Source organism: Nilaparvata lugens, chromosome 8 (genome assembly GCF_014356525.2).
Source record: "Nilaparvata lugens isolate BPH chromosome 8, ASM1435652v1, whole genome shotgun sequence".
In the NCBI taxonomy this organism is placed as follows: Eukaryota; Metazoa; Arthropoda; class Insecta; order Hemiptera; family Delphacidae; genus Nilaparvata; species Nilaparvata lugens.
The window spans coordinates 12,754,263-12,774,791 of NC_052511.1; the positions used below are offsets into that span (position 1 = coordinate 12,754,263).

A 20,529-nucleotide genomic window follows, 5' to 3' on the forward strand; every position below is an offset into this window, starting at 1 on the left:
TGTCTAATGTTAGTGGATGCAATTCTAGTAATGAAAGCATCCCTGAGATATTCAACAGTGTATAATTTAGAGATGATTGAACCAAAAATATTCCAAAATGATCATAGTTTATCCTTTGTTGAGCAACTTTTTGCAGAGTTATTAGTGGTTACTTTTTTAGAGATTACAGAAATAGAATTTCAGTAGACGACCATCAGACAATAATTAGAATTTATGAGACAGAAAATCTCAGTGAAGCTGAATGAATCATCATCACATTCATGATAAGAGTTCATAAAGTATTGAACGCCACTTGCACCGTTATTATTCACCTGTCACTCCCTTTTCGTACGAGTTGGTAGATAAGAGAGCGCAATCTTATCTTTTCAAAAATGTAGGATTGGCTTTTTCAGGCCGCTGTTTGTGATGAATATTAGGAAACGATACATCGACCTGAGAGCTTCCACTCAAGTGTAGTGTGTATGTGTTGTGACTATTAATAATACGATTTGTGTAGTGTGATAGTTTTTTTTTCAATTTTATAGGATAAAAAGTTTGAAATTCATCTCCAAAAATGACGGATATAGCATCAACTGCGACACTATTTATAAAAGGCATAAAAATGGTGGGTACCGTATTATAATATGTATGTATAATATTAAATCAATTCATTTATCCAATAATACAATCGCAATGAGTAAAATCGAATCGTCTAAAATGTACAGTACAGGCCTAATGTGTGACTCAAATTTATTCATTTATTGAATTATATACACGAAATGAGTAAAATCTAATCGTCTCTATAAAGTACGGTACAGTATAATGTGTAATATATAAAAACACTTCACTCACATGGCCTACTTTTTAACAAATTAATAAAAACAATATAAAAATCTTGTACCCTTTATTATTTATTTTAAAGTTTTTAAAAAATAAAGGGTGCTACAAGATTTTTATATTGTTTATATTAATGTGTAATACATATTTGTGTTTTTAGATTTATATTTTTATTTACACATATTTGTGTGTGCATTACCTTACTAACACAGCAGTAAGATTTTGAGCTCATGCTTTTTCTCTCCTTACCTCAATTTCAATAAAAAAACTAAAAAGTGTTGGAAGATTGTATGAACCGTAGCCTTCAATGAATGAGTCTCAAAATACTAACTCTGGAGGAATACATATGATGAGTATACAATTAATATAATTTGGTACTATTATCAATTAATATTAATGATATACATAATAATTAGTAATATGTATTAATATACAAGAAACATAATAGCTCTAACAAAACAGTCAGAATTCGCACAAAAACTTTTTCAATTCTCAATTTTCATGAGGAGATAGAACACAAGTTAAAATCTAAAAATTATTTTAAACGGATTTGATTGATTCATCAATAGATCTTATTTGTTACTTAAAACTCATCATTCATTAGATAAAGTTACTGTTTGTTTGATGTACGATTTAATACAGCCATTATATTTATCTGTTAAAAATGAACTAGTAGTACAAAGTTATTTTTGAGAACAGAATTTCTGGCTTCCAATATCTATACCTATTTTAAATTGATTGAGACAATTACTATTTCCAAATTTGACAGTAGCAGCAGATAAATCAGAATTCAGGACATACGGTAAATTAGCAAATGTGTAAGTTTTCGAAAAGATGCAAATATTTTGAATAAGTAAATTCTCCAGTTTGATTTGATTACATGAAACGATTCATTTTTTCACAGATACTGATAATCATAATTTTACTAATCTACCGATTCGGATACCAAGGACAATTTCTCGGCGTTGGAGGCACATGGAATCTGAATGAGGAGAAGAATCCGGATGCTGAAATTATTGCGTCAGGAGTGTTTGTCGGTTTTTTTATCTACACAGGCGTGGTGCTGATAACATACTGTTTTGGAACATCAGAACACAAAAAGACACTTGTGGTAAGTTTCAGTTGCTTTAAGAATCAGTATCGTCATATCAATCAGAGGGACATCATTGATTCAATTGATATTGATATTGTATAGGGCCTACTCAGTGATGTAATCATTATTATACTTTAGATCCTTATCTCCTTTTGAGCAAAAGAATAACTAATATCAGAGTATGATATTTCTCAAAATGTGAGCGGGAATAGATATTTGAATAAAATTGCATACCGTATTTGGGTGAGTGTGCTAACTAAGAGGATAATAAACTCACATTGGAATTTACCCATAAGAATGTATGATTCATGAGAATAGAGCAAAGAGGAAAATATAAATTAAAAAACAGTCAATCTATTTCAATTTTTATAATTCAATGCGGGGTCAACCTTGCTCTATAGTCTGTCCAAACTGCCATGAGCCCTGAAAGATTAAGCCGACTCTCGCTCCCCACGCGCAGGCACACACGCTCGGCCTACCTGCGCCATTTATACTATGTATACTACGTAGGGGCAGCCGTCCCTTCACTCACACACACAAAAGGAGACTGCGCTTGTGTGTGTGAGTAGTAGGAGGGTCGGCCTAATCCTTCAGAGCTCATGCCTGTTTGGACAGAGTATAAGTTAAAAGATGTATACATAGTCTAATGATTGTTTTTTTTCGTGATATACCGTGAAATAATAATTTTGTTCTCAGCGAAGAATACTTTAGGACATAATCTTGTATTTGAAACAACATGTTATAAAATCTACAAATTTTGGTAAGAATCTAGAAGATTTTTTGGGAAATTCACATTCTTTCCTTAATATTGTATTTATTTTTCATGTATAATGAACATATTAATATCACGCAAGAGGCATGCATATCAATCATTTTTAAAACAAACCACTTCAAAATAGATTCATGATGTCTATCATGTATTCAAGAGTTTGGGAATAAAAAATACTTGATGACCAGTGATCTGGTCAGTTGAACCGGTAGACAGACATTAAACAACTCAAAATTAAAAGAGGAAATGATAATTAACAAACATTACTATTATATCATGCATCAAGCAATATTAATTAAATACTTGAGCTTCAAGAGTTAATAATGACCATATATCATGTACATTGCAAGTTGTAACATATTTAAATCTGGGTAGATGAAAAGCCCTAACAGAAATAGTAATAGGTCTAAAAATAAAGTAATTGGCTAATATCGCCAAGCAGATAATAATCAAGATAAGATAGCATCAGCTTGTTCTGGCTAAATGGTACAAGAACTTAAAAAGGATTTGAAGGAAGTTTATTACTCATAAATAGATTATTTATAAAATATTTGAAGATTGAGGTTAGGTAGATGTATTCACAGATCGGTGACCTAGAGATCGATCAAACCGAAGAACGTAGAATCTGACCAAAATCCCTTGGCAGAGCTTTATTGCATTCGGATGGTGTGCAATGTGAAAAAACACCCGTCCACGTGGCTAATTATTAGGTAGCATGGAATTAATATTAATATATAGAATATTAACTAGCATGCAAAGAGCATAAATAAAAACCAAATAAAAATAATTTAATGTATTCAGGAAATAAGAGTTACCAGGCGCATGAATACCTAATAAAATTTGCATGCACCAATAGTAAAACGGCAGTTAATAGGCGGCAACTGTAGGCCAATTCAAAAATATTTATATATATTTATATAAATGTACTAGATTTTGTGTAAAAATTTGTGTAATCTATGTTATCAATATGGCTCGAATGCAAAGAAATTATTAATCATATAATCTAAGCAATATTTTGGCATTTTTTGTAAGATCTATTTGAATTTAATGGCGGAGGATTGGGATATTTAAATTTTATGCTAATTTGAAAGTCGGAAAGAGGATCTGTAAAACTTGAGAAGGAAGAACCAAAAACTCGCCAGCCAGATGCCACCATAAGAGGACCCCAAATATTTTAGAGCGAAGTACCTTATTAATAATTTTGTAAAAGTTAAAGTTAAAGTAAATTATTAAATTTCTTAAAAGACTTCGTGATGCTATTGTGAAGCAGAAGTCATTTTTCATTTTTTATTAAATTTATAACCCCTTGGAGGAGACGATTCCGGCTACCATATTCCCGGACCACATGGAGTTGGATCGACATCGGCGGCTTACAAGAAGATTTTCGACACGTGAGTGATTAAATTTGAATTTAGTGATGGGCGCCCTAGTGCTTCGAAATAATCTGATGATCAAAGCTAGCTCGCCGAAAGGGTTATTATAAATTAAGAAATTATTAAGAGTAATACTTGCGCAAGTAAAAATAGTATTAAAGGTATTTAATTGAAAGAAAAATATAGATCAATATTTTAGAAATTTCTATTTAATCAAAGAAGTACGAAATCTAGGCTATCAAACGTATGCATACAATATTTAATTTTTGCAATACAATTTGCGATAATTTATCATAGTTCTAATTCACTAGATGAATGGCTCTACCTATTCCGTCAGGTGCCGAATCTTACACCCTGAGATAAAAATATATATTCGATACAAATAAATCTACTAAATACTAGAGATTTTAATATATAGATATATTTGGATCATTAGTGGCTAATTTATCAAGCTGATCTTAGAGCACATATTTTTGATTGAATTATCCAAGTCGACAAGTATTAGCAAGTACATGTCGCAGCTACATGCAAAAGAATGCATATGATTTCAAGATAAAGGCACATGGTAATGATTCGTGCCATAAATCTAGAATATAAAGTTTAGCCTGTGATATTTTGCTGATATAAAATTATTGTTCTATTTTTTATATTATATTTTTTATCACTCTATATATATATTTTTTGCCTCGACTGATCTTTGCATTATTTATGTAATATATGTGTAAAATTTTCATGGTGTGCAATTTATTTTATATTCCTCATCTCTATAGTATAAGTATCATTTATATATATATATTTATTATTATTGAATTACAAGAGTTATTGGAGAAGCCCATATCTAGGCCTATCAAGATTTTTTAAGACTGAATACTATTAGAAAACCACGCCCTAATTATATTAAATCTCATGCTTTACCGACTGATGCCAAGCAGGAGGCTAATCGTTATTTTAATATAAAGAATAACGTGACAGAAAGACATGTCGTACCAACGTGGGACTGATGATGAGAGCCAAGCTCATTGAATAATTATTTGAAATTAGGTCAATAACCATATTGAAAATTATAGATAACTTATACGAGTTGTGAGGAAAACTGGCGAAGGAAAATTTGTATTACTTTTTGGGGAATCAATAGCTTTAAATAAAGAGAAATTATATGTTTTAAAGAAAATTTTATATTATTAGTACTGTAAAAAATTACCTTTTATAGAGAGAGATTATATTTTATAAGCCTAAACTGCTAGTCAGAAATCAATGAATAGTATTATTATATTATAAGAGCTTAAGTAATAAATAGGTTACCTGGCTTGTAATGTCCATAGGCCTATCCTCATTTGTGTCCTTATTAATGCCTTGTTGGCCAAAACTTTCACTTTTTTTAACAAACACTTGACACTTAATCCATTTTTAAAATATGAGTCTCTTTTCGTCCACGCAAAGTAAGGTAGCAGACACACTGCAGACGGCGATAGTAGCGGAGATCGACGCTGAGGGGGGCGCGATGGAGTCCAACGCCCAGATATCTTCAATCACCGCCAAGAATCCTGTGAACAGTAATAAACCGTTAAATGTCTCCCAAGAAGCAATAAGGAGGGTTATAGTAGAGGGGATGATCAAGTCATTTTCTAATAGTTTAGAAAAAACAATGACCACAGTAATGAAGAACTTAAAGGCGGAAATGAAGGAAATGCGGGAATCACTGAAGGATACATCGGTAAGAATGGGTAAGGAGACTGCGGAAAGAATAGATAACCTACCAGCACAAAACACTTCACAAATTCATGAAATAGCTACAAACAGGAACAATAGTCAACTTATTTCCATAAATAAACAACAGAATAGTAAATCTACACAAATAGCTCACCTAAATTCTGATATAAATCAAAACAAAGTACAACTTAATTCATTGGAGACAGCCGTTGGAGAACAGCAATTATTTTCATCTGAATTAAATGCCGAAGTAGTAGATAATGAAACAGAAGCTTCTAGTCATTGGAAACAGGCCCAAGAGAAGTTGGTACAACTTGAAAGTCAATACATCAATTTCCGCACGAGAATATAGAGCCTATTCCCATAGCAACGTTTGATTCACTACACAGTTTCAATGAATTAGGCCGTTTTGACAATACAGACCGCTATCTCCAACCTAAAGAATTTATAGATCAGATAAAACTAGTTCAATCATTAACACCCACCTCTTGGAATTTTTGGCGTCTTCGTTTGACTAGTTTATTGATTGGCGAACCCCTGATGTTCTTTCGGAGTAGAGTCCATGAATTTACATCATTGGATGAGTTTGTAGCTGTCTTCCTGGAACAGTATTGGAGCAGAAGTAAACAGTTGGACGTGCTAGCGGACATTATATCATGCGATTTCAACCCTAACTTAGACGGTGCATGTACCACTTTCGTCACTGCCCTACAGTTTAAAAATTCTCAATTGAGCGAGCCCATTAATGAATCGGCATTAGCAAGTATTATTTTAAAGAAGCTACCGTATCAAGTTAGAATGGCACTCGCCACACAACCCATTACTGATTGCAAGCAGCTGATTAATCATTTATATGGCATACAGTCTGCAATGGCAATATCAAACCACCGTTCAGACCAGAGATACGCACAAAATCAACATAATTCAAAAAGTAAACAGTATAACAGCCAAAATTATGAATCAGTACCATATGATTGCTCACGATCTACCCCTCAATTTAAACGCCGCTATAATCATAATCAAAATAACAGCTGGAATAGTAGAAGCTTTCAAAATTGTCAAACAAACCATTATCCACAGCTAACCTACAAAAGAAATTATTATTATGGCCGTGATCGATTTAACACAAAAAATGATTACACTCAGAATAATCATAATAGAAATCATAAACCACCACCTCATCAAATTAGTACAACTTATACATTAGCGCATGCAACAGGAATAAATCAACAAAAAACATGGAACCCAGCACCCAACGACCCGCCACCAGATATACAGAAAACTACATCTAAACAATTATGTCTACATGATAACCCCGATACAACCCACGCAAGCTCAGAAAAAATAGATAGAGAAAATAAAGATACTACAGCCTCATATACCACCTTTGTGAACGGTTTACCGAAAATATTAGAAAAACAGAAGTCAATACAAGACAGCCTACCATCAAAAACCGCCGCCCACCATGAAATTAAAACAACCCGCAAACATCAACCCATATTAAGTATCCTGTTTCCCACCGAAGTCCAATCACCGCAGGTAGAGCAGCCCGCACATCAAGAGACCGCCACCATACTACCCGCTTTGAAAGTCACACTCGCGCATCAAGAGACCGCCACCGCACCCGTGCATCATTCGACCCCACAGCAGACAAAGGACCCGGACCGAGAGGATAACATGCAGGACCGGAGGAGCGCCCACCGCAAGGCCCGGAGACGCAAGCGCCCGAGGACACCGGACGGCCGACATCAGGACGGAGAGGACGGCATTCGGGAGAGGAGCATGCATCGCAAGGCCCGGAGGCGAAAGAAACGGAGGAACCGCGCGCGCCGATGGAGGCCGCATGCACGCTTCAAGAGGCAAAGAAGAACACCGGACCGGCACCGAGGAAGACAGGAAGCCGACAACCTGCATCCGCGGCACATTCGCTTCAAGAGGGCAAATCAGCGATGTGACCGGCAAAATGGATTGAATGAATGGATTAAAACTGGAGCTACTGATAGGACTACTATGGATTCGTGCATGGGCAACAAGGAAAATGGAAGATGGACTAATGAATAATGGAAGGTGGTTAAGAAGAGTGAAAGGAGTAAGGAATAATGTCAATAAAATGGAAGTACCGGGCTATTATATGTGGAAAGATTATATTATTAAAGAGCTAATTAGTGTTTTGATTTATTGTATTGTGTGGGATTACCATGTCGGTGATAATATTGAAAAGTGATGCTATTGATATGATAATTAAGACCATGTTAGTGTTGAATGATTTGTTGACTGTTGGAAATCTTGTATGGTGAAATTGTTTGTTATTAAGGCCGTGATGTTTGCTAAAATTTGTGATATTAATGAAATAATGAAGAGGATAATATTATTGAAGAAGTTTATGGTCTATGAAAAATCTTGCTTTACGAAACTGTTTCCTAATATGATTAAGGTTGTTTATAAAGAAACTATGTGGATAGTATTGAAAGAAAATAAATGGAAGGCTTTGGATCAATTAAAAGAAATTATTATTAAAGGAACAAGGAATTGTTTGGAAGGATACACAAGATACCGGGGTTTTATATTCATGAAGATGAATTAATAATAGGACAGCCTCAACAATCAACAAATGGATAGCAGATAACCCAACCAGCCTACAGTGTAGCTACAAGCAGAAAGTCAAAAGATATGGGAAGACCACTACAATTCTACATGAAATATCATCGAATTTAAAATAATATGATAAGAAATCAATGAAAACATTATTATCAAACCGATTACTAACCTTCCTTAATAAATTTAATATTGGTATAGGACCTCGTGGCAACAATCCAGTGTTTTAATTCCTTCCAGCCGTTAGAAGCCTGCAATAAGAAAAAGAATAAATTTTAAATATGTAATTAAATTATATACATCAGATAAAAAAGGACACAAGCGGGGATAATAAAATTAAAATTTGTTAATTACCTTTTTAAGAGAAAAAATTGAGCAGTTAGGTTAGTTATGAAAGTCGATAGCAAATTCTGATGTAACATGTAGCACTATGAATTGTAGAACGGCGACCAGCTGACCAAAGCCACCCAATCAAATGAATGTAATATCTGTTGAACATATGTTTATAAAAAGAAGTACTGTACCCAAAGAGTTATTTATTATTGTTATTTATTATATTTATTAATGTCGATATATTTATTTATATGTTTTTATATTTATTACTTTTAATTATGCCACGTTTGTTACCTGAAAAGATTTAAAGTGAATACCAGTTACCAAAACCAAAGAGCCATTAGCAAAAGAAAGTATTGTACCTGATGTATAGAAAATTATTTATATTAAGACCTAAGAAATACTATAAGATATAAGCCCAGAAGTTTATGAATCGAAATTATTGTCTAAAAGGAATCATTTATGAGAATTATGAAATGTGTGTAGTTAAGTTGGCAGCCCTGCAAGCGGCGAATTCAAAAATTACTGTGTTGTAAATGGTGTCAGGAGGAGTACGTTTAGAAGTTTATATTTATGATATTTTTATGTGTGTTGAGGAGGAGAATTTGTTATTGTTTTTGATAAAGGTATAAAGGAGATGCAGCAAATATGTCTGCGAAACGTGATAGAAGTAGGAGAGTATAATTTATAAATAAAGTATAGTGTATATCAATGTATTTGAAGGGTGGGTTTTCATTAAAAACATTGTGATTCTCAAATTTTTGAATTCAAACCCAGGGGCGCGTGTAACATATTTAAATCTGGGTAGATGAAAAGCCCTAACAGAAATAGTAATAGGTCTAAAAATAAAGTAATTGGCTAATATCGCCAAGCAGATAATAATCAAGATAAGATAGCATCAGCTTGTTCTGGCTAAATGGTACAAGAACTTAAAAAGGATTTGAAGGAAGTTTATTACTCATAATAGATTATTTATAAAATATTTGAAGATTGAGGTTAGGTAGATGTATTCACAGATCGGTGACCTAGAGATCGATCAAACCGAAGAACGTAGAATCTGACCAAAATCCCTTGGCAGAGCTTTATTGCATTCGGATGGTGTGCAATGTGAAAAAACACCCGTCCACGTGGCTAATTATTAGGTAGCATGGAATTAATATTAATATATAGAATATTAACTAGCATGCAAAGAGCATAAATAAAAAACCAAATAAAAATAATTTAATGTATTCAGGAATAAGAGTTACCAGGCGCATGAATACCTAATAAAATTTGCATGCACCAATAGTAAAACGGCAGTTAATAGGCGGCAACTGTAGGCCAATTCAAAAATATTTATATATATTTATATAAATGTACTAGATTTTGTGTAAAAATTTGTGTAATCTATGTTATCAATATGGCTCGAATGCAAAGAAATTATTAATCATATAATCTAAGCAATATTTTGGCATTTTTTGTAAGATCTATTTGAATTTAATGGCGGAGGATTGGGATATTTAAATTTTATGCTAATTTGAAAGTCGGAAAGAGGATCTGTAAAACTTGAGAAGGAAGAACCAAAAACTCGCCAGCCAGATGCCACCATAAGAGGACCCCAAATATTTTAGAGCGAAGTACCTTATTAATAATTTTGTAAAAGTTAAAGTTAAAGTAAATTATTAAATTTCTTAAAAGACTTCGTGATGCTATTGTGAAGCAGAAGTCATTTTTCATTTTTTATTAAATTTATAACCCCTTGGAGGAGACGATTCCGGCTACCATATTCCCGGACCACATGGAGTTGGATCGACATCGGCGGCTTACAAGAAGATTTTCGACACGTGAGTGATTAAATTTGAATTTAGTGATGGGCGCCCTAGTGCTTCGAAATAATCTGATGATCAAAGCTAGCTCGCCGAAAGGGTTATTATAAATTAAGAAATTATTAAGAGTAATACTTGCGCAAGTAAAAATTAGTATTAAAGGTATTTAATTGAAAGAAAAATATAGATCAATATTTTAGAAATTTCTATTTAATCAAAGAAGTACGAAATCTAGGCTATCAAACGTATGCATACAATATTTAATTTTTGCAATACAATTTGCGATAATTTATCATAGTTCTAATTCACTAGATGAATGGCTCTACCTATTCCGTCAGGTGCCGAATCTTGCACCCTGAGATAAAAATATATATTCGATACAAATAAATCTACTAAATACTAGAGATTTTAATATATAGATATATTTGGATCATTAGTGGCTAATTTATCAAGCTGATCTTAGAGCACATATTTTTGATTGAATTATCCAAGTCGACAAGTATTAGCAAGTACATGTCGCAGCTACATGCAAAAGAATGCATATGATTTCAAGATAAAGGCACATGGTAATGATTCGTGCCATAAATCTAGAATATAAAGTTTAGCCTGTGATATTTTGCTGATATAAAATTATTGTTCTATTTTTTATATTATATTTTTTATCGCTCTATATATATATTTTTTGCCTCGACTGATCTTTGCATTATTTATGTAATATATGTGTAAAATTTTCATGGTGTGCAATTTATTTTATATTCCTCATCTCTATAGTATAAGTATCATTTATATATATATATTTATTATTATTGAATTACAAGAGTTATTGGAGAAGCCCATATCTAGGCCTATCAAGATTTTTTTAAGACTGAATACTATTAGAAAACCACGCCCTAATTATATTAAATCTCATGCTTTACCGACTGATGCCAAGCAGGAGGCTAATCGTTATTTTAATATAAAGAATAACGTGACAAAGTACATGCAAATGTTTGTGGCCCATTGGACTGACCAGTTGAACCGGTAGACAGACGTAGAATTATGTTTGAAAATGAACATACAAATCATATCAAATAAAAATACTCTTATGTGGTCTGAGTAATATAGATGAAATTCTTCTTTTTCAGGACATAATAATGAACATTTTTGGAGCAGTCATGTTCATAGCTGTGGGAGGTGTGGCCATACATTACTGGGCTGGATACCAGAAGGAGCACAGGTATCAATCGTACAGCTCTGAGAAACAAATGGGTCTGGGACTGGGTTGCCTCTGTGTTCTCACTGGAGCCGTCTACCTACTAGACACTGTGCTATCCGTCGTTCATTTTGTCAGAGAACTCTAAGAACACTTTGGGAGAAACCCATTAACTGAAATACTGCCTGAATATGTGCTTGATAGTCACTTATGGTAGGAAGTAATGTGTGAGTGAATGTGATTAAGAATGCAACTACTACTCTAGTATAGGTACTTTTAGCACTACTATTATACTTATTTTTTTAGTATTAAATGTAATGAATGAGAATGAAAGCAAGCAAGACACAGTACAATACAATAATCCTCGATTGTTGATTCACATTTTTTATTTGAACACATCAAATGTTTCATATTTTGTCAATTACACTGACAAACTTTCATAAGGTCTCTTTTTGTGGATATTAAGCCAGCTAAACATAGTTTTAATATTAGAGTTTTCATTACATTTTAAGAATTTATATTGTTATGGTTAAATTGATGGAATAAAGTAAAGTTTTCATATTCAAGATGTATGATTTTATACAAATAGATGATGCTTTTTGATGACAAATTCTACAGTCTACACTTTTTCCAATTTTAATTGAGAAAGTATCAATTGTATTTGAGAATAGTCACTTGTAATTGGGAGAATGTCAGATGTAAATGAGAAGATATCAATTGAAAATGAGAAAATTTTCAGGTTTGATTTGAACAGGAAAGGATACTGTACTACGTACACAGTATTCCAATTACTACCATAGGCTTTGCAAGGGGGAAAATTAATATTTTTAATGGTGAAATTATTTCCCCTGTACTGTTTATGAATGATTAATGAGTATCATTTCTATGTATTTATTGGCAACAAGACTTTTGTCTCCAAACATTTTGTGGAATATTGCACTTGATGAAGATAAATTCTCTATGTTCAAGGCACAATATTGAACTTTATCATCAATCAATTGAATCTCTTGATCAAGCAATTCGGCAATTCTTCAATGGATTTTGCAGCTCGAAAATAATTATTTCAAAACGAAACGTTTTATTGGAATATGAAATATATTATCATATTATTTTTTATGAGTACAATTATGAAAAATATAAGTTCTGGAAGCACTGATTTTCTAAAATAATTTCCAATGACAAATGTTCTCAAATAAAAATGATAGTTTCTCAAATAAAATTCACTATTCTCAACTACAAGTGATGACTTCTCAAATACAATTGATTATTCTCAATTACATCTGACGTTTTCTCAAATACAAATGACTATTCTCAAATAATACAATTGATACTTTCTCAAATAGTTGGAAAAGGTGTAGAATTTCAGTCTACATTTCTATTCTATTTGAGAAAGTATCAATTGTAATTGAGAATAGTCATTTGTATTTGAGAAGTCATTACTTGTAATTGAGAATAGTGAATTTTATTTGAGAAAGTATCAATTCAATTTGAGAACATACGATTTGAAATCGGGAAGTTGTCAGTTTTAATTGGGAAATGATTTTGAAAAACCAGTACTTCCAGTACTTATATTTTTCATAACTGTAATTATATTAAATAATATGATAATATATTTAATATTCCAATAAAACATTTAGTTTTTAAATAGAAAATTATTTTCAAGCCTCAAAATTCATTGAAGAATTACCGAATTGCTTGATCAAGATATTCAATCGATTAATGATAAAGTTCAATTGCGCCTTGAACATAGAGAATTTTATCTTCATAACGTGCAATATTTCACAAAATGTTTGGAGACTAAAGCCGCGTTGTCAATACGTACATAGAAGTAAACAGTACAGGGGAAATACTTTTACCATTGAAAATATTTATTTTCCTAATGCGAAGACTATGATAGTAATTGGAATACTGTGTATGTGGTACAGTATCCTTTCCTGCTCAAATCAATTCAATTTTAATTTATTTATTCACGTACATACAATCAAACCTGTACTGTAGGCTACAGAAGAGTCACGACATGTCAATTGTAAAATTTTCTCATTTTCAATTGATATCTTCTCATTTACATTTGACGATTTCTCAAATACAATTCACTACTCTCAATTACATGTGATGACTTCCCAAATACAATTGACTATTCTCATTTACATCTGACATTCTCTCAATTACAAGTGACTATTCTCAAATACAATTGATACTTTCTCAAATTAACTTAATACTTTATCAAATAAAATTGGAAAAGGTGTAGTAAGGCTGGCCGTTTTTACTTTCCTTGCCCTATTACCATAGGTAAGGAAAGTATTGCTTTCCAAAAAAAATTAAGGTACCCTAATTTCATGTTTTCTATACGTTTCAAGGTCCCCTGAGTCCAAAAACATGATTTTTGGGTGTTGGTCTGTGTGTGTGTATGTGTGTGTGTGTGTGTGTGTGTGTGTGTGTGTGTGTGTGTGTGTGTGTGTGTGTGTGTGTGTGTGTGTGTGTGTGTGTGTGTGTGTGTGTGTGTATGTCTGTGAACACGATAACTCCATTCCTAATTAACCGATTGACATGAAATTTTAAACTTAAGGTCCTTATACCATGAGGATCCGACAATAAGAAATTCAATAAATTCAATTCAAGATGGCGGAAAAAATGGCGGATAGTTACTAAAAAACCATGTTTTTCACGTTTTTCTCGAAAACGAATCTAACGATTTTCTTCAAATTTATACCATGGATAGCAATTTATAAGCCCTATCAACTGACATGAGTCTCATTTCTGGGAAAATATCAGGAGCTCCGTAATATTCTTGAGAAAAATGGCGGATAATGACTAAAAATACATGTTTTTCACGGTTATCTCGATAACGGCTCTAATGATTTCCTTCAAATTTATACCATGGATAGCTATTTATAAGCCCTATCAACTGGCATGAGTCTCATTTCTGGGAAAATTTCAGGAGCTCCGTAATATTCTTGAGAAAAATGGCGGATAATGACTAAAAATCCATGTTTTTCACGGTTTTCTCGAAAACGGCTCTAACGATTTTCTTCAAATTCATACCATGGATAGATATTAATAAGCACTATCAACTGGCATGAGTCTCATTTCTGGGAAAATTCCATGAGCTCCGTAATATTCTTGAGAAAAATGGCGGATAATGACTAAAAAACCATGTTTTTCACGGTTTTCTCGAAAACGGCTCTAACGATTTTCTTCAAATTTATACCATGGATAGCTATTCATAAGCTCTATCAAATGACATGAGTTTTTTTCTGGGAAAATTGCAGGAGCTCCGTAATATTCTTGAGAAAAATGGCGGATAATTACTAAAAAACCATGTTTTTCACGATTTTCTCAAAAATAACTTGACCGATTTTTTTCAAATTCATACCCTGTATAGTTATTTATCAGCTCTATCAACTGGAATGAGTCTCCTTTCTGGGAAACCAATGGGGGTCCACCCCATCCTTGGGAAATGGACTTAGTAACCTCCTTCTCGTGCATGAGGTAGGTAGGTAGCGCAGTTCATAAAAAGAACACATAGTCGAGATATTTCATCTGTAGAACAGCTGTTTTGACGACTTTAAAAAAATGACGACTGAAAAAATCATCGAATTTCACAATTCACACTTGAAAACACATATACACAATTATATATACACATATACAGAAGTCTGATCGTAGTTTCAAATATGAGCAAGGAAAGTTGTGTGAGTGTACCACACCAGATTTTTATACAGAGTTTTTCCAAATTTATTTAATTTTTCAACACAACATGATCAGACATACTGTAAATATATTGTTACAAATATATAGTTTGGATTAAACTGCTCTTAGTTTTACCTTTAAGCATTATTTTCACAAGTGAATGGACTATTCACATATATAATAGGTAGATTATTTAATATAAAAGATACTAAGTGATCATGAATTATCATGATCATTATTTTCAATTTATAATTTAATTGGGAATATGAGTTGGTAAAAAATGAGAAATAGAATTTAATGAATAACCAGGATTAAAATACAAAAAGAGATTAAAGTTATGAAGTGAAAAATATTCATCAAAAATTTATCATGATTAGCATTTTCCAAATTTTTAAAAAATAAACAGGCTTCCAGAATTATTATTGATTTTAACTACCTACAACCTTGATCACTGTGATTCTAGGGTTGAAATATAATTCATTTTTGCATTAATACCTTTTTTTATTATTCTGTGGCTTGGTGCAAGAACTACCTATGTCAAAATATCAACTTTCTCACAAATCAGCTTGAAAGCTAACCTTGTATTTTCCAACTACGGCATTTCGATACTGAAATGCGAGTGCTAGAAGTGCAGAAGTCGAAGTCGACATTGGTAGTTCTGGCACGGAGTATAAATTACAATCTAAATAAATGTCTTCATTAGACCTAGTAGTTTTCACACTCTGAGAGTGGAATTACTAAATACTAAAACTAACTTACTAAATCATGACATTTGTAGTATAAATTGTATAACTTTTTATTGCTTTGAGATTGGCACTTCTGGAACTGGAATAACATCGATTAACATTAACATTAACATATAACATCGATTATTTCCAGTTCCAGAAGTGCCAATCTCAAGGCAATAAAAAGTTATACAATAATTTATACTACAAATGTCATGATTTAGTAAGTTAGTTTTAGTATTTAGTAATTCCATTCACATGTATGTAGGATACTGATGAGAAGCTATTCAGGAAAACAAGCGAGACGAAAACAGAGAATAAGATTATATTTGTTTTGATGCAAAATAAAATTTATTTGATTTGAAAGATTATAATTTTTTAGATTTTTCTTCTCAAAGAAATTTGGGGAAAGATATCTGATTCTGATGTGCTTGGGCCATGCTAAAAAAGACAAGTTGAAAATAATACATTTTCAAGTCTTACATCGGAACTAAAGAATTGACAAAGCAAGGTAGTAAAGCTGTAGGATACATGAATTGATAAAATAAACAAATTAATATTGAAATGGATAAAATTACATTTGAATCTTTTTGAAGGTTTATTAATTTATGTGTTCACAAGTGTGTGATATGTTATCCAAGAGAATCACTTGGATAATTTTGCAATAGTTCTTCGACATATACCATGTTCCACAACAAAAACAACAAAATTATTGAAAAAAACTCGACAGTACTTAAAACATCAAATTAAGTAAGAAGCAGTTGTAAACTAATGCAGTAGGTACTTTTCAAGGATAACAACTCCTATGCATAATATTAGCAGCTAATAAAGCACCTATAGAAAGTTACTCCAAAAAATAACAACCAATGAAGGACATACTTTCCAAACAAACATCTTTCCTGACTTCGCAACAAAATATTTACATGACAATGATAACTGGCGTTTCATTGTTAAACATTTAGCGTTCATTTACCCTAAGCTGACGAAACAAATGCAAAAATAATATGGAAAACGTGATGTAATGCTTTAAAAGGATCCCAAAGAATACGAAGACGTAAGACGTAGCGATCAGAAATAAAATCTAATTCAAAAGTTTCAATGATAAAATTACAATTAATTTTCAATTATATTTTCAGAACATGACAAACTTGTCGTATTTTTGTCGTACTTTGTTTACAGTATCCTTCTCGCAAAATCAATATTTCCAGGCACTTCTTTCAAATGCTTCGAAGTCATTGTTTTGAATAAAATATTTCAACTCGCTACTTTGGAGATTACCCGTTTTTCGGTAACATCTTTCAATACCATGAATAAACTAAGTCTGCTACTTCTTAGATAGTGAATTACATGTTCGATTACACTAAAAAAAAAAGTTTACATGTTCGATTCTAGATTGTGTTAAGTTACAATAAAAAAATGATGTTAAAATGATAACACAACATGAATAAGATATTTTTTTATTCTGCAAATCATATAAACTAGAAAGCATGAAATAATGAATAATGAAAATATGCAATATGTTAAACAAAGAGAGTAATACCTAATTCAAGAAACCCCGAGCTTGAAGAGCTCTAAAGTAATATTTAGGGCCGAAGTGGAAGGACATCAAACTCTAAATCCCCCAGAATCCCAATTAGCTCAAGGTTCAAGTCAACATAAAGTCACTCACAAAGACCCCTAATATCAGATTAGTCAGCGGCTCACAGAACTCTATGGGGCTAAAAACCTTAAGGACCTCAGATTCTGAGAAACCTAAGCGTCTTATAGGGACTTCAAAGTGACCCTTCAAAAAGCACACCTGTCGACCTGTCTCTGGTTTAGTCCCTACATTTGCTAGAGTTCAACAAGATGGCTCGCTCCTTAGCCCACCCTCCCTTCATAAGTCCATCATCATCATCATAATCATCCATCATGGACTAGGCTTGTAAAGTCTGTTCCGGTGTACACCGCTTCCTCAGTCTCCCGACGTCTCTTTTTCCATCCAACTGCAATTTCCAAGCTTGTAGTGGAAGCCTCGTTGGTGACATACGACACGGGTGATTTCTCAATTTATCTAAATCTAAATACGTCCCAAGCTAAATGTCATGATCCGTAGCTTCCTAGGTTCAGTAGAATAATACATTAACAATAAAGAACAATATTCAACTAATACTCACAATGACAATATTACAAGCTGAACCGAGGTATTAGTATTTAGTCATGAGCAACATACAGTAAAACTTACCTCATTTTATAGAGAATGTGTTATTCCATCACAGAGATTCTTAGTTATTGTATGTACTCCAAACTTTCTTCAGTTTTAAATCTCAACTTATAAATTTCTACTCATGTAGAGCTATTTCGAGAAGGAAATAAAGTCACTTTATTCATTAATTTCATCCAATTTCATAGATTTTAATACAACTCTCACCTCACCACTCATTGACACCATGTTTTCTTTGTGATTTTCATTATTGTCAAGGAGGATATTCTCCTCATCTTCAACATCTTACCGATGAGGATATCCTCTCATCTCCATCATCACCCTCGAACAGGAAGTCCAAACAGATGAACTGTAAAAGAAAGCGTCACTCGAGAGCGTCTGCCGTTTTTGAGGTGTAATTGTTCGATTCGCGCGATTCAAACGACAGTTGTCACAAAACAACAAAAAGCCGCTGGAAGGATGAAGCGTAAACCACGTTGATTTGTCAGTAATTTATTCACGGCTAGAGGTCGGTGATCACATTGAGAGGCGTGACGAATGCTGCCACTCGCTTCAATCGGTTCGGAACAACTGCCGAAAAAACATCAATCCCAACAACGGATTCACGGTTTCACACCAAACAATTCGTTTCTCCAGCTCAAATAATGAATTATTATTGTTGGATAGAGAATACGAAAGATAGCAATATTTTTTTTTTTTCAATTTGTGAGTGTAACAAGATCCAATAAGCAGTGTTTGATTTGCAAAATTCAATCAACTAATTAACCGAGAATTCGATTCTCCAGCTCATTATATTATAATTTATTTATAATTGTTAGTTACAGAATACGCATAACTAAGCTATAGTGGAATTAAAACATCTTCCAACTCAGAGGATATGCGGAACAGAGTAGAGCAGAGATCCAGTGGCCGCAAGCCGTGCCAGAGCAGACAGAGTTCTGTAATCTTCTAGGATAACTACATAAACATCGATTTTTGTTCGTACGTTTTTTTGCCGTCCTTATAAATTCTATTAGATGAAACAGATGATGTTTGTCAAATTTCGTTTGATCTGATAGAATTCATAAAGACGGCAAAAACAGGAATCGATGTTTGTGTAACTAGCTTTAGTGAGTGTTCAACACCTCATTATACGCATACATTTCCTCTCTAAAAACACTACATCGACTGAGACTGTTTTATCAACTTGGCAACCGCCAAGTTTCTATGACTCTATTCATCACTCTAATTGGCTGAACTGGTTCTCCATCTCTCTGCACCGCATATCCCTTCCAGTCGGAAGATTTTTTGATTCCACTATAATGATATTTTTATCAGTTGTCTGATTGATTTTCAAAATACCGCCCTAACAAGCAGAGTTTTATATTTGGAAGAAATGCATAACCTTAATATCATGTTCTTTAATGGTAGCTCCTTCAATATTTATCCTATTTTGTTTAAAAACTATCATGTTTTTCAAGACTTTCTTTTACTATATTGAAATTGTCAAATCAAGAGATTGGAGTGATGTAAGAGGTACTAGTTTTTAGGTACACACATAAGTAAATTGAAGTACAGGAAAGACATTTTTGTAAATATTGTAAGCTATGATTTAGATGACCAATAGTAAATCATCCTATAGTCAATTTTATTCATTCGATAGTTATTGAATTGACAAGGAAAGGAAGGAATGGTGTTTCAAATTAGATAAAATTCATACCCTTTACATTGAAAACTAAACACTTCAAATTTCTGATTACTTATTCAATCTGTATTGTATGTTGAAGGTGTATGGAAGTCATGAATATTGGAGAAATCTCATAATAGAGGCAAAGGGAGAATGTAGAAAGATTGAAGAACCTGGGAAAGAAAGAGTGCAGTTGGAGAGGGTGGGAGGAGAAAATTGGAAAATCAAACGAGAATGAATTTTCAAAAAAGGGAGTATAGTGTCAGAAGAGGGGGAGAAATTTGAAATCTGTGTTTTGAAGGAAAGTATGAAATCATGAATATGGGAGAAAACAGAGGGAAAGAAAGAACGAAGAAGGAATCTGGGGAAGTACGATAAGAATGCAGTAAAACTAGAGAGGGAACAGAACCGATCTGTGACCAATTTTCAGTTTTGCTACGCTCGACTAAAGCATTCTTTCTCTCTCTATCACAGGCTGGTTCCCTATAATTGTTTCTCACTCCTTTCGAACACAGACCGTAGAAAGCGGCAACTAGACACGACATGAAAGAACGAATCA

At 32.9% G+C, this 20,529-nt stretch overlaps 2 protein-coding genes across 3 annotated transcripts in view; one reads left to right on the forward strand and one right to left on the reverse strand.

Moving 5' to 3' along the window:
* Positions 1-20,529, reverse strand: part of LOC111050464 (adenylosuccinate lyase) — a 58,406-nt gene that overhangs the window by 12,232 nt on the left and 25,645 nt on the right. The window lies entirely within an intron of this gene.
* LOC111050468 (protein snakeskin) lies at positions 321-12,252 on the forward strand. Its single transcript, XM_022336803.2, has 3 exons — positions 321-604; positions 1,721-1,927; positions 11,619-12,252. The coding sequence occupies exons 1-3, from the start codon at positions 554-556 to the stop codon at positions 11,832-11,834; spliced, it is 474 nt and encodes a 157-aa protein (XP_022192495.1). The 5' UTR covers positions 321-553; the 3' UTR covers positions 11,835-12,252.

Bases quoted from the DNA above. Each gene is read 5' to 3' on its own strand.
- LOC111050468 (XM_022336803.2), top strand. From the start codon at position 554: ATGACGGATATAGCATCAACTGCGACACTATTTATAAAAGGCATAAAA. The intron at 605-1,720 runs GTGGGTACCGTA...ATTTTTTCACAG, and splicing joins TTATAAAAGGCATAAAAATG to ATACTGATAATCATAATTTT. The intron at 1,928-11,618 runs GTAAGTTTCAGT...CTTCTTTTTCAG, and splicing joins AACACAAAAAGACACTTGTG to GACATAATAATGAACATTTT.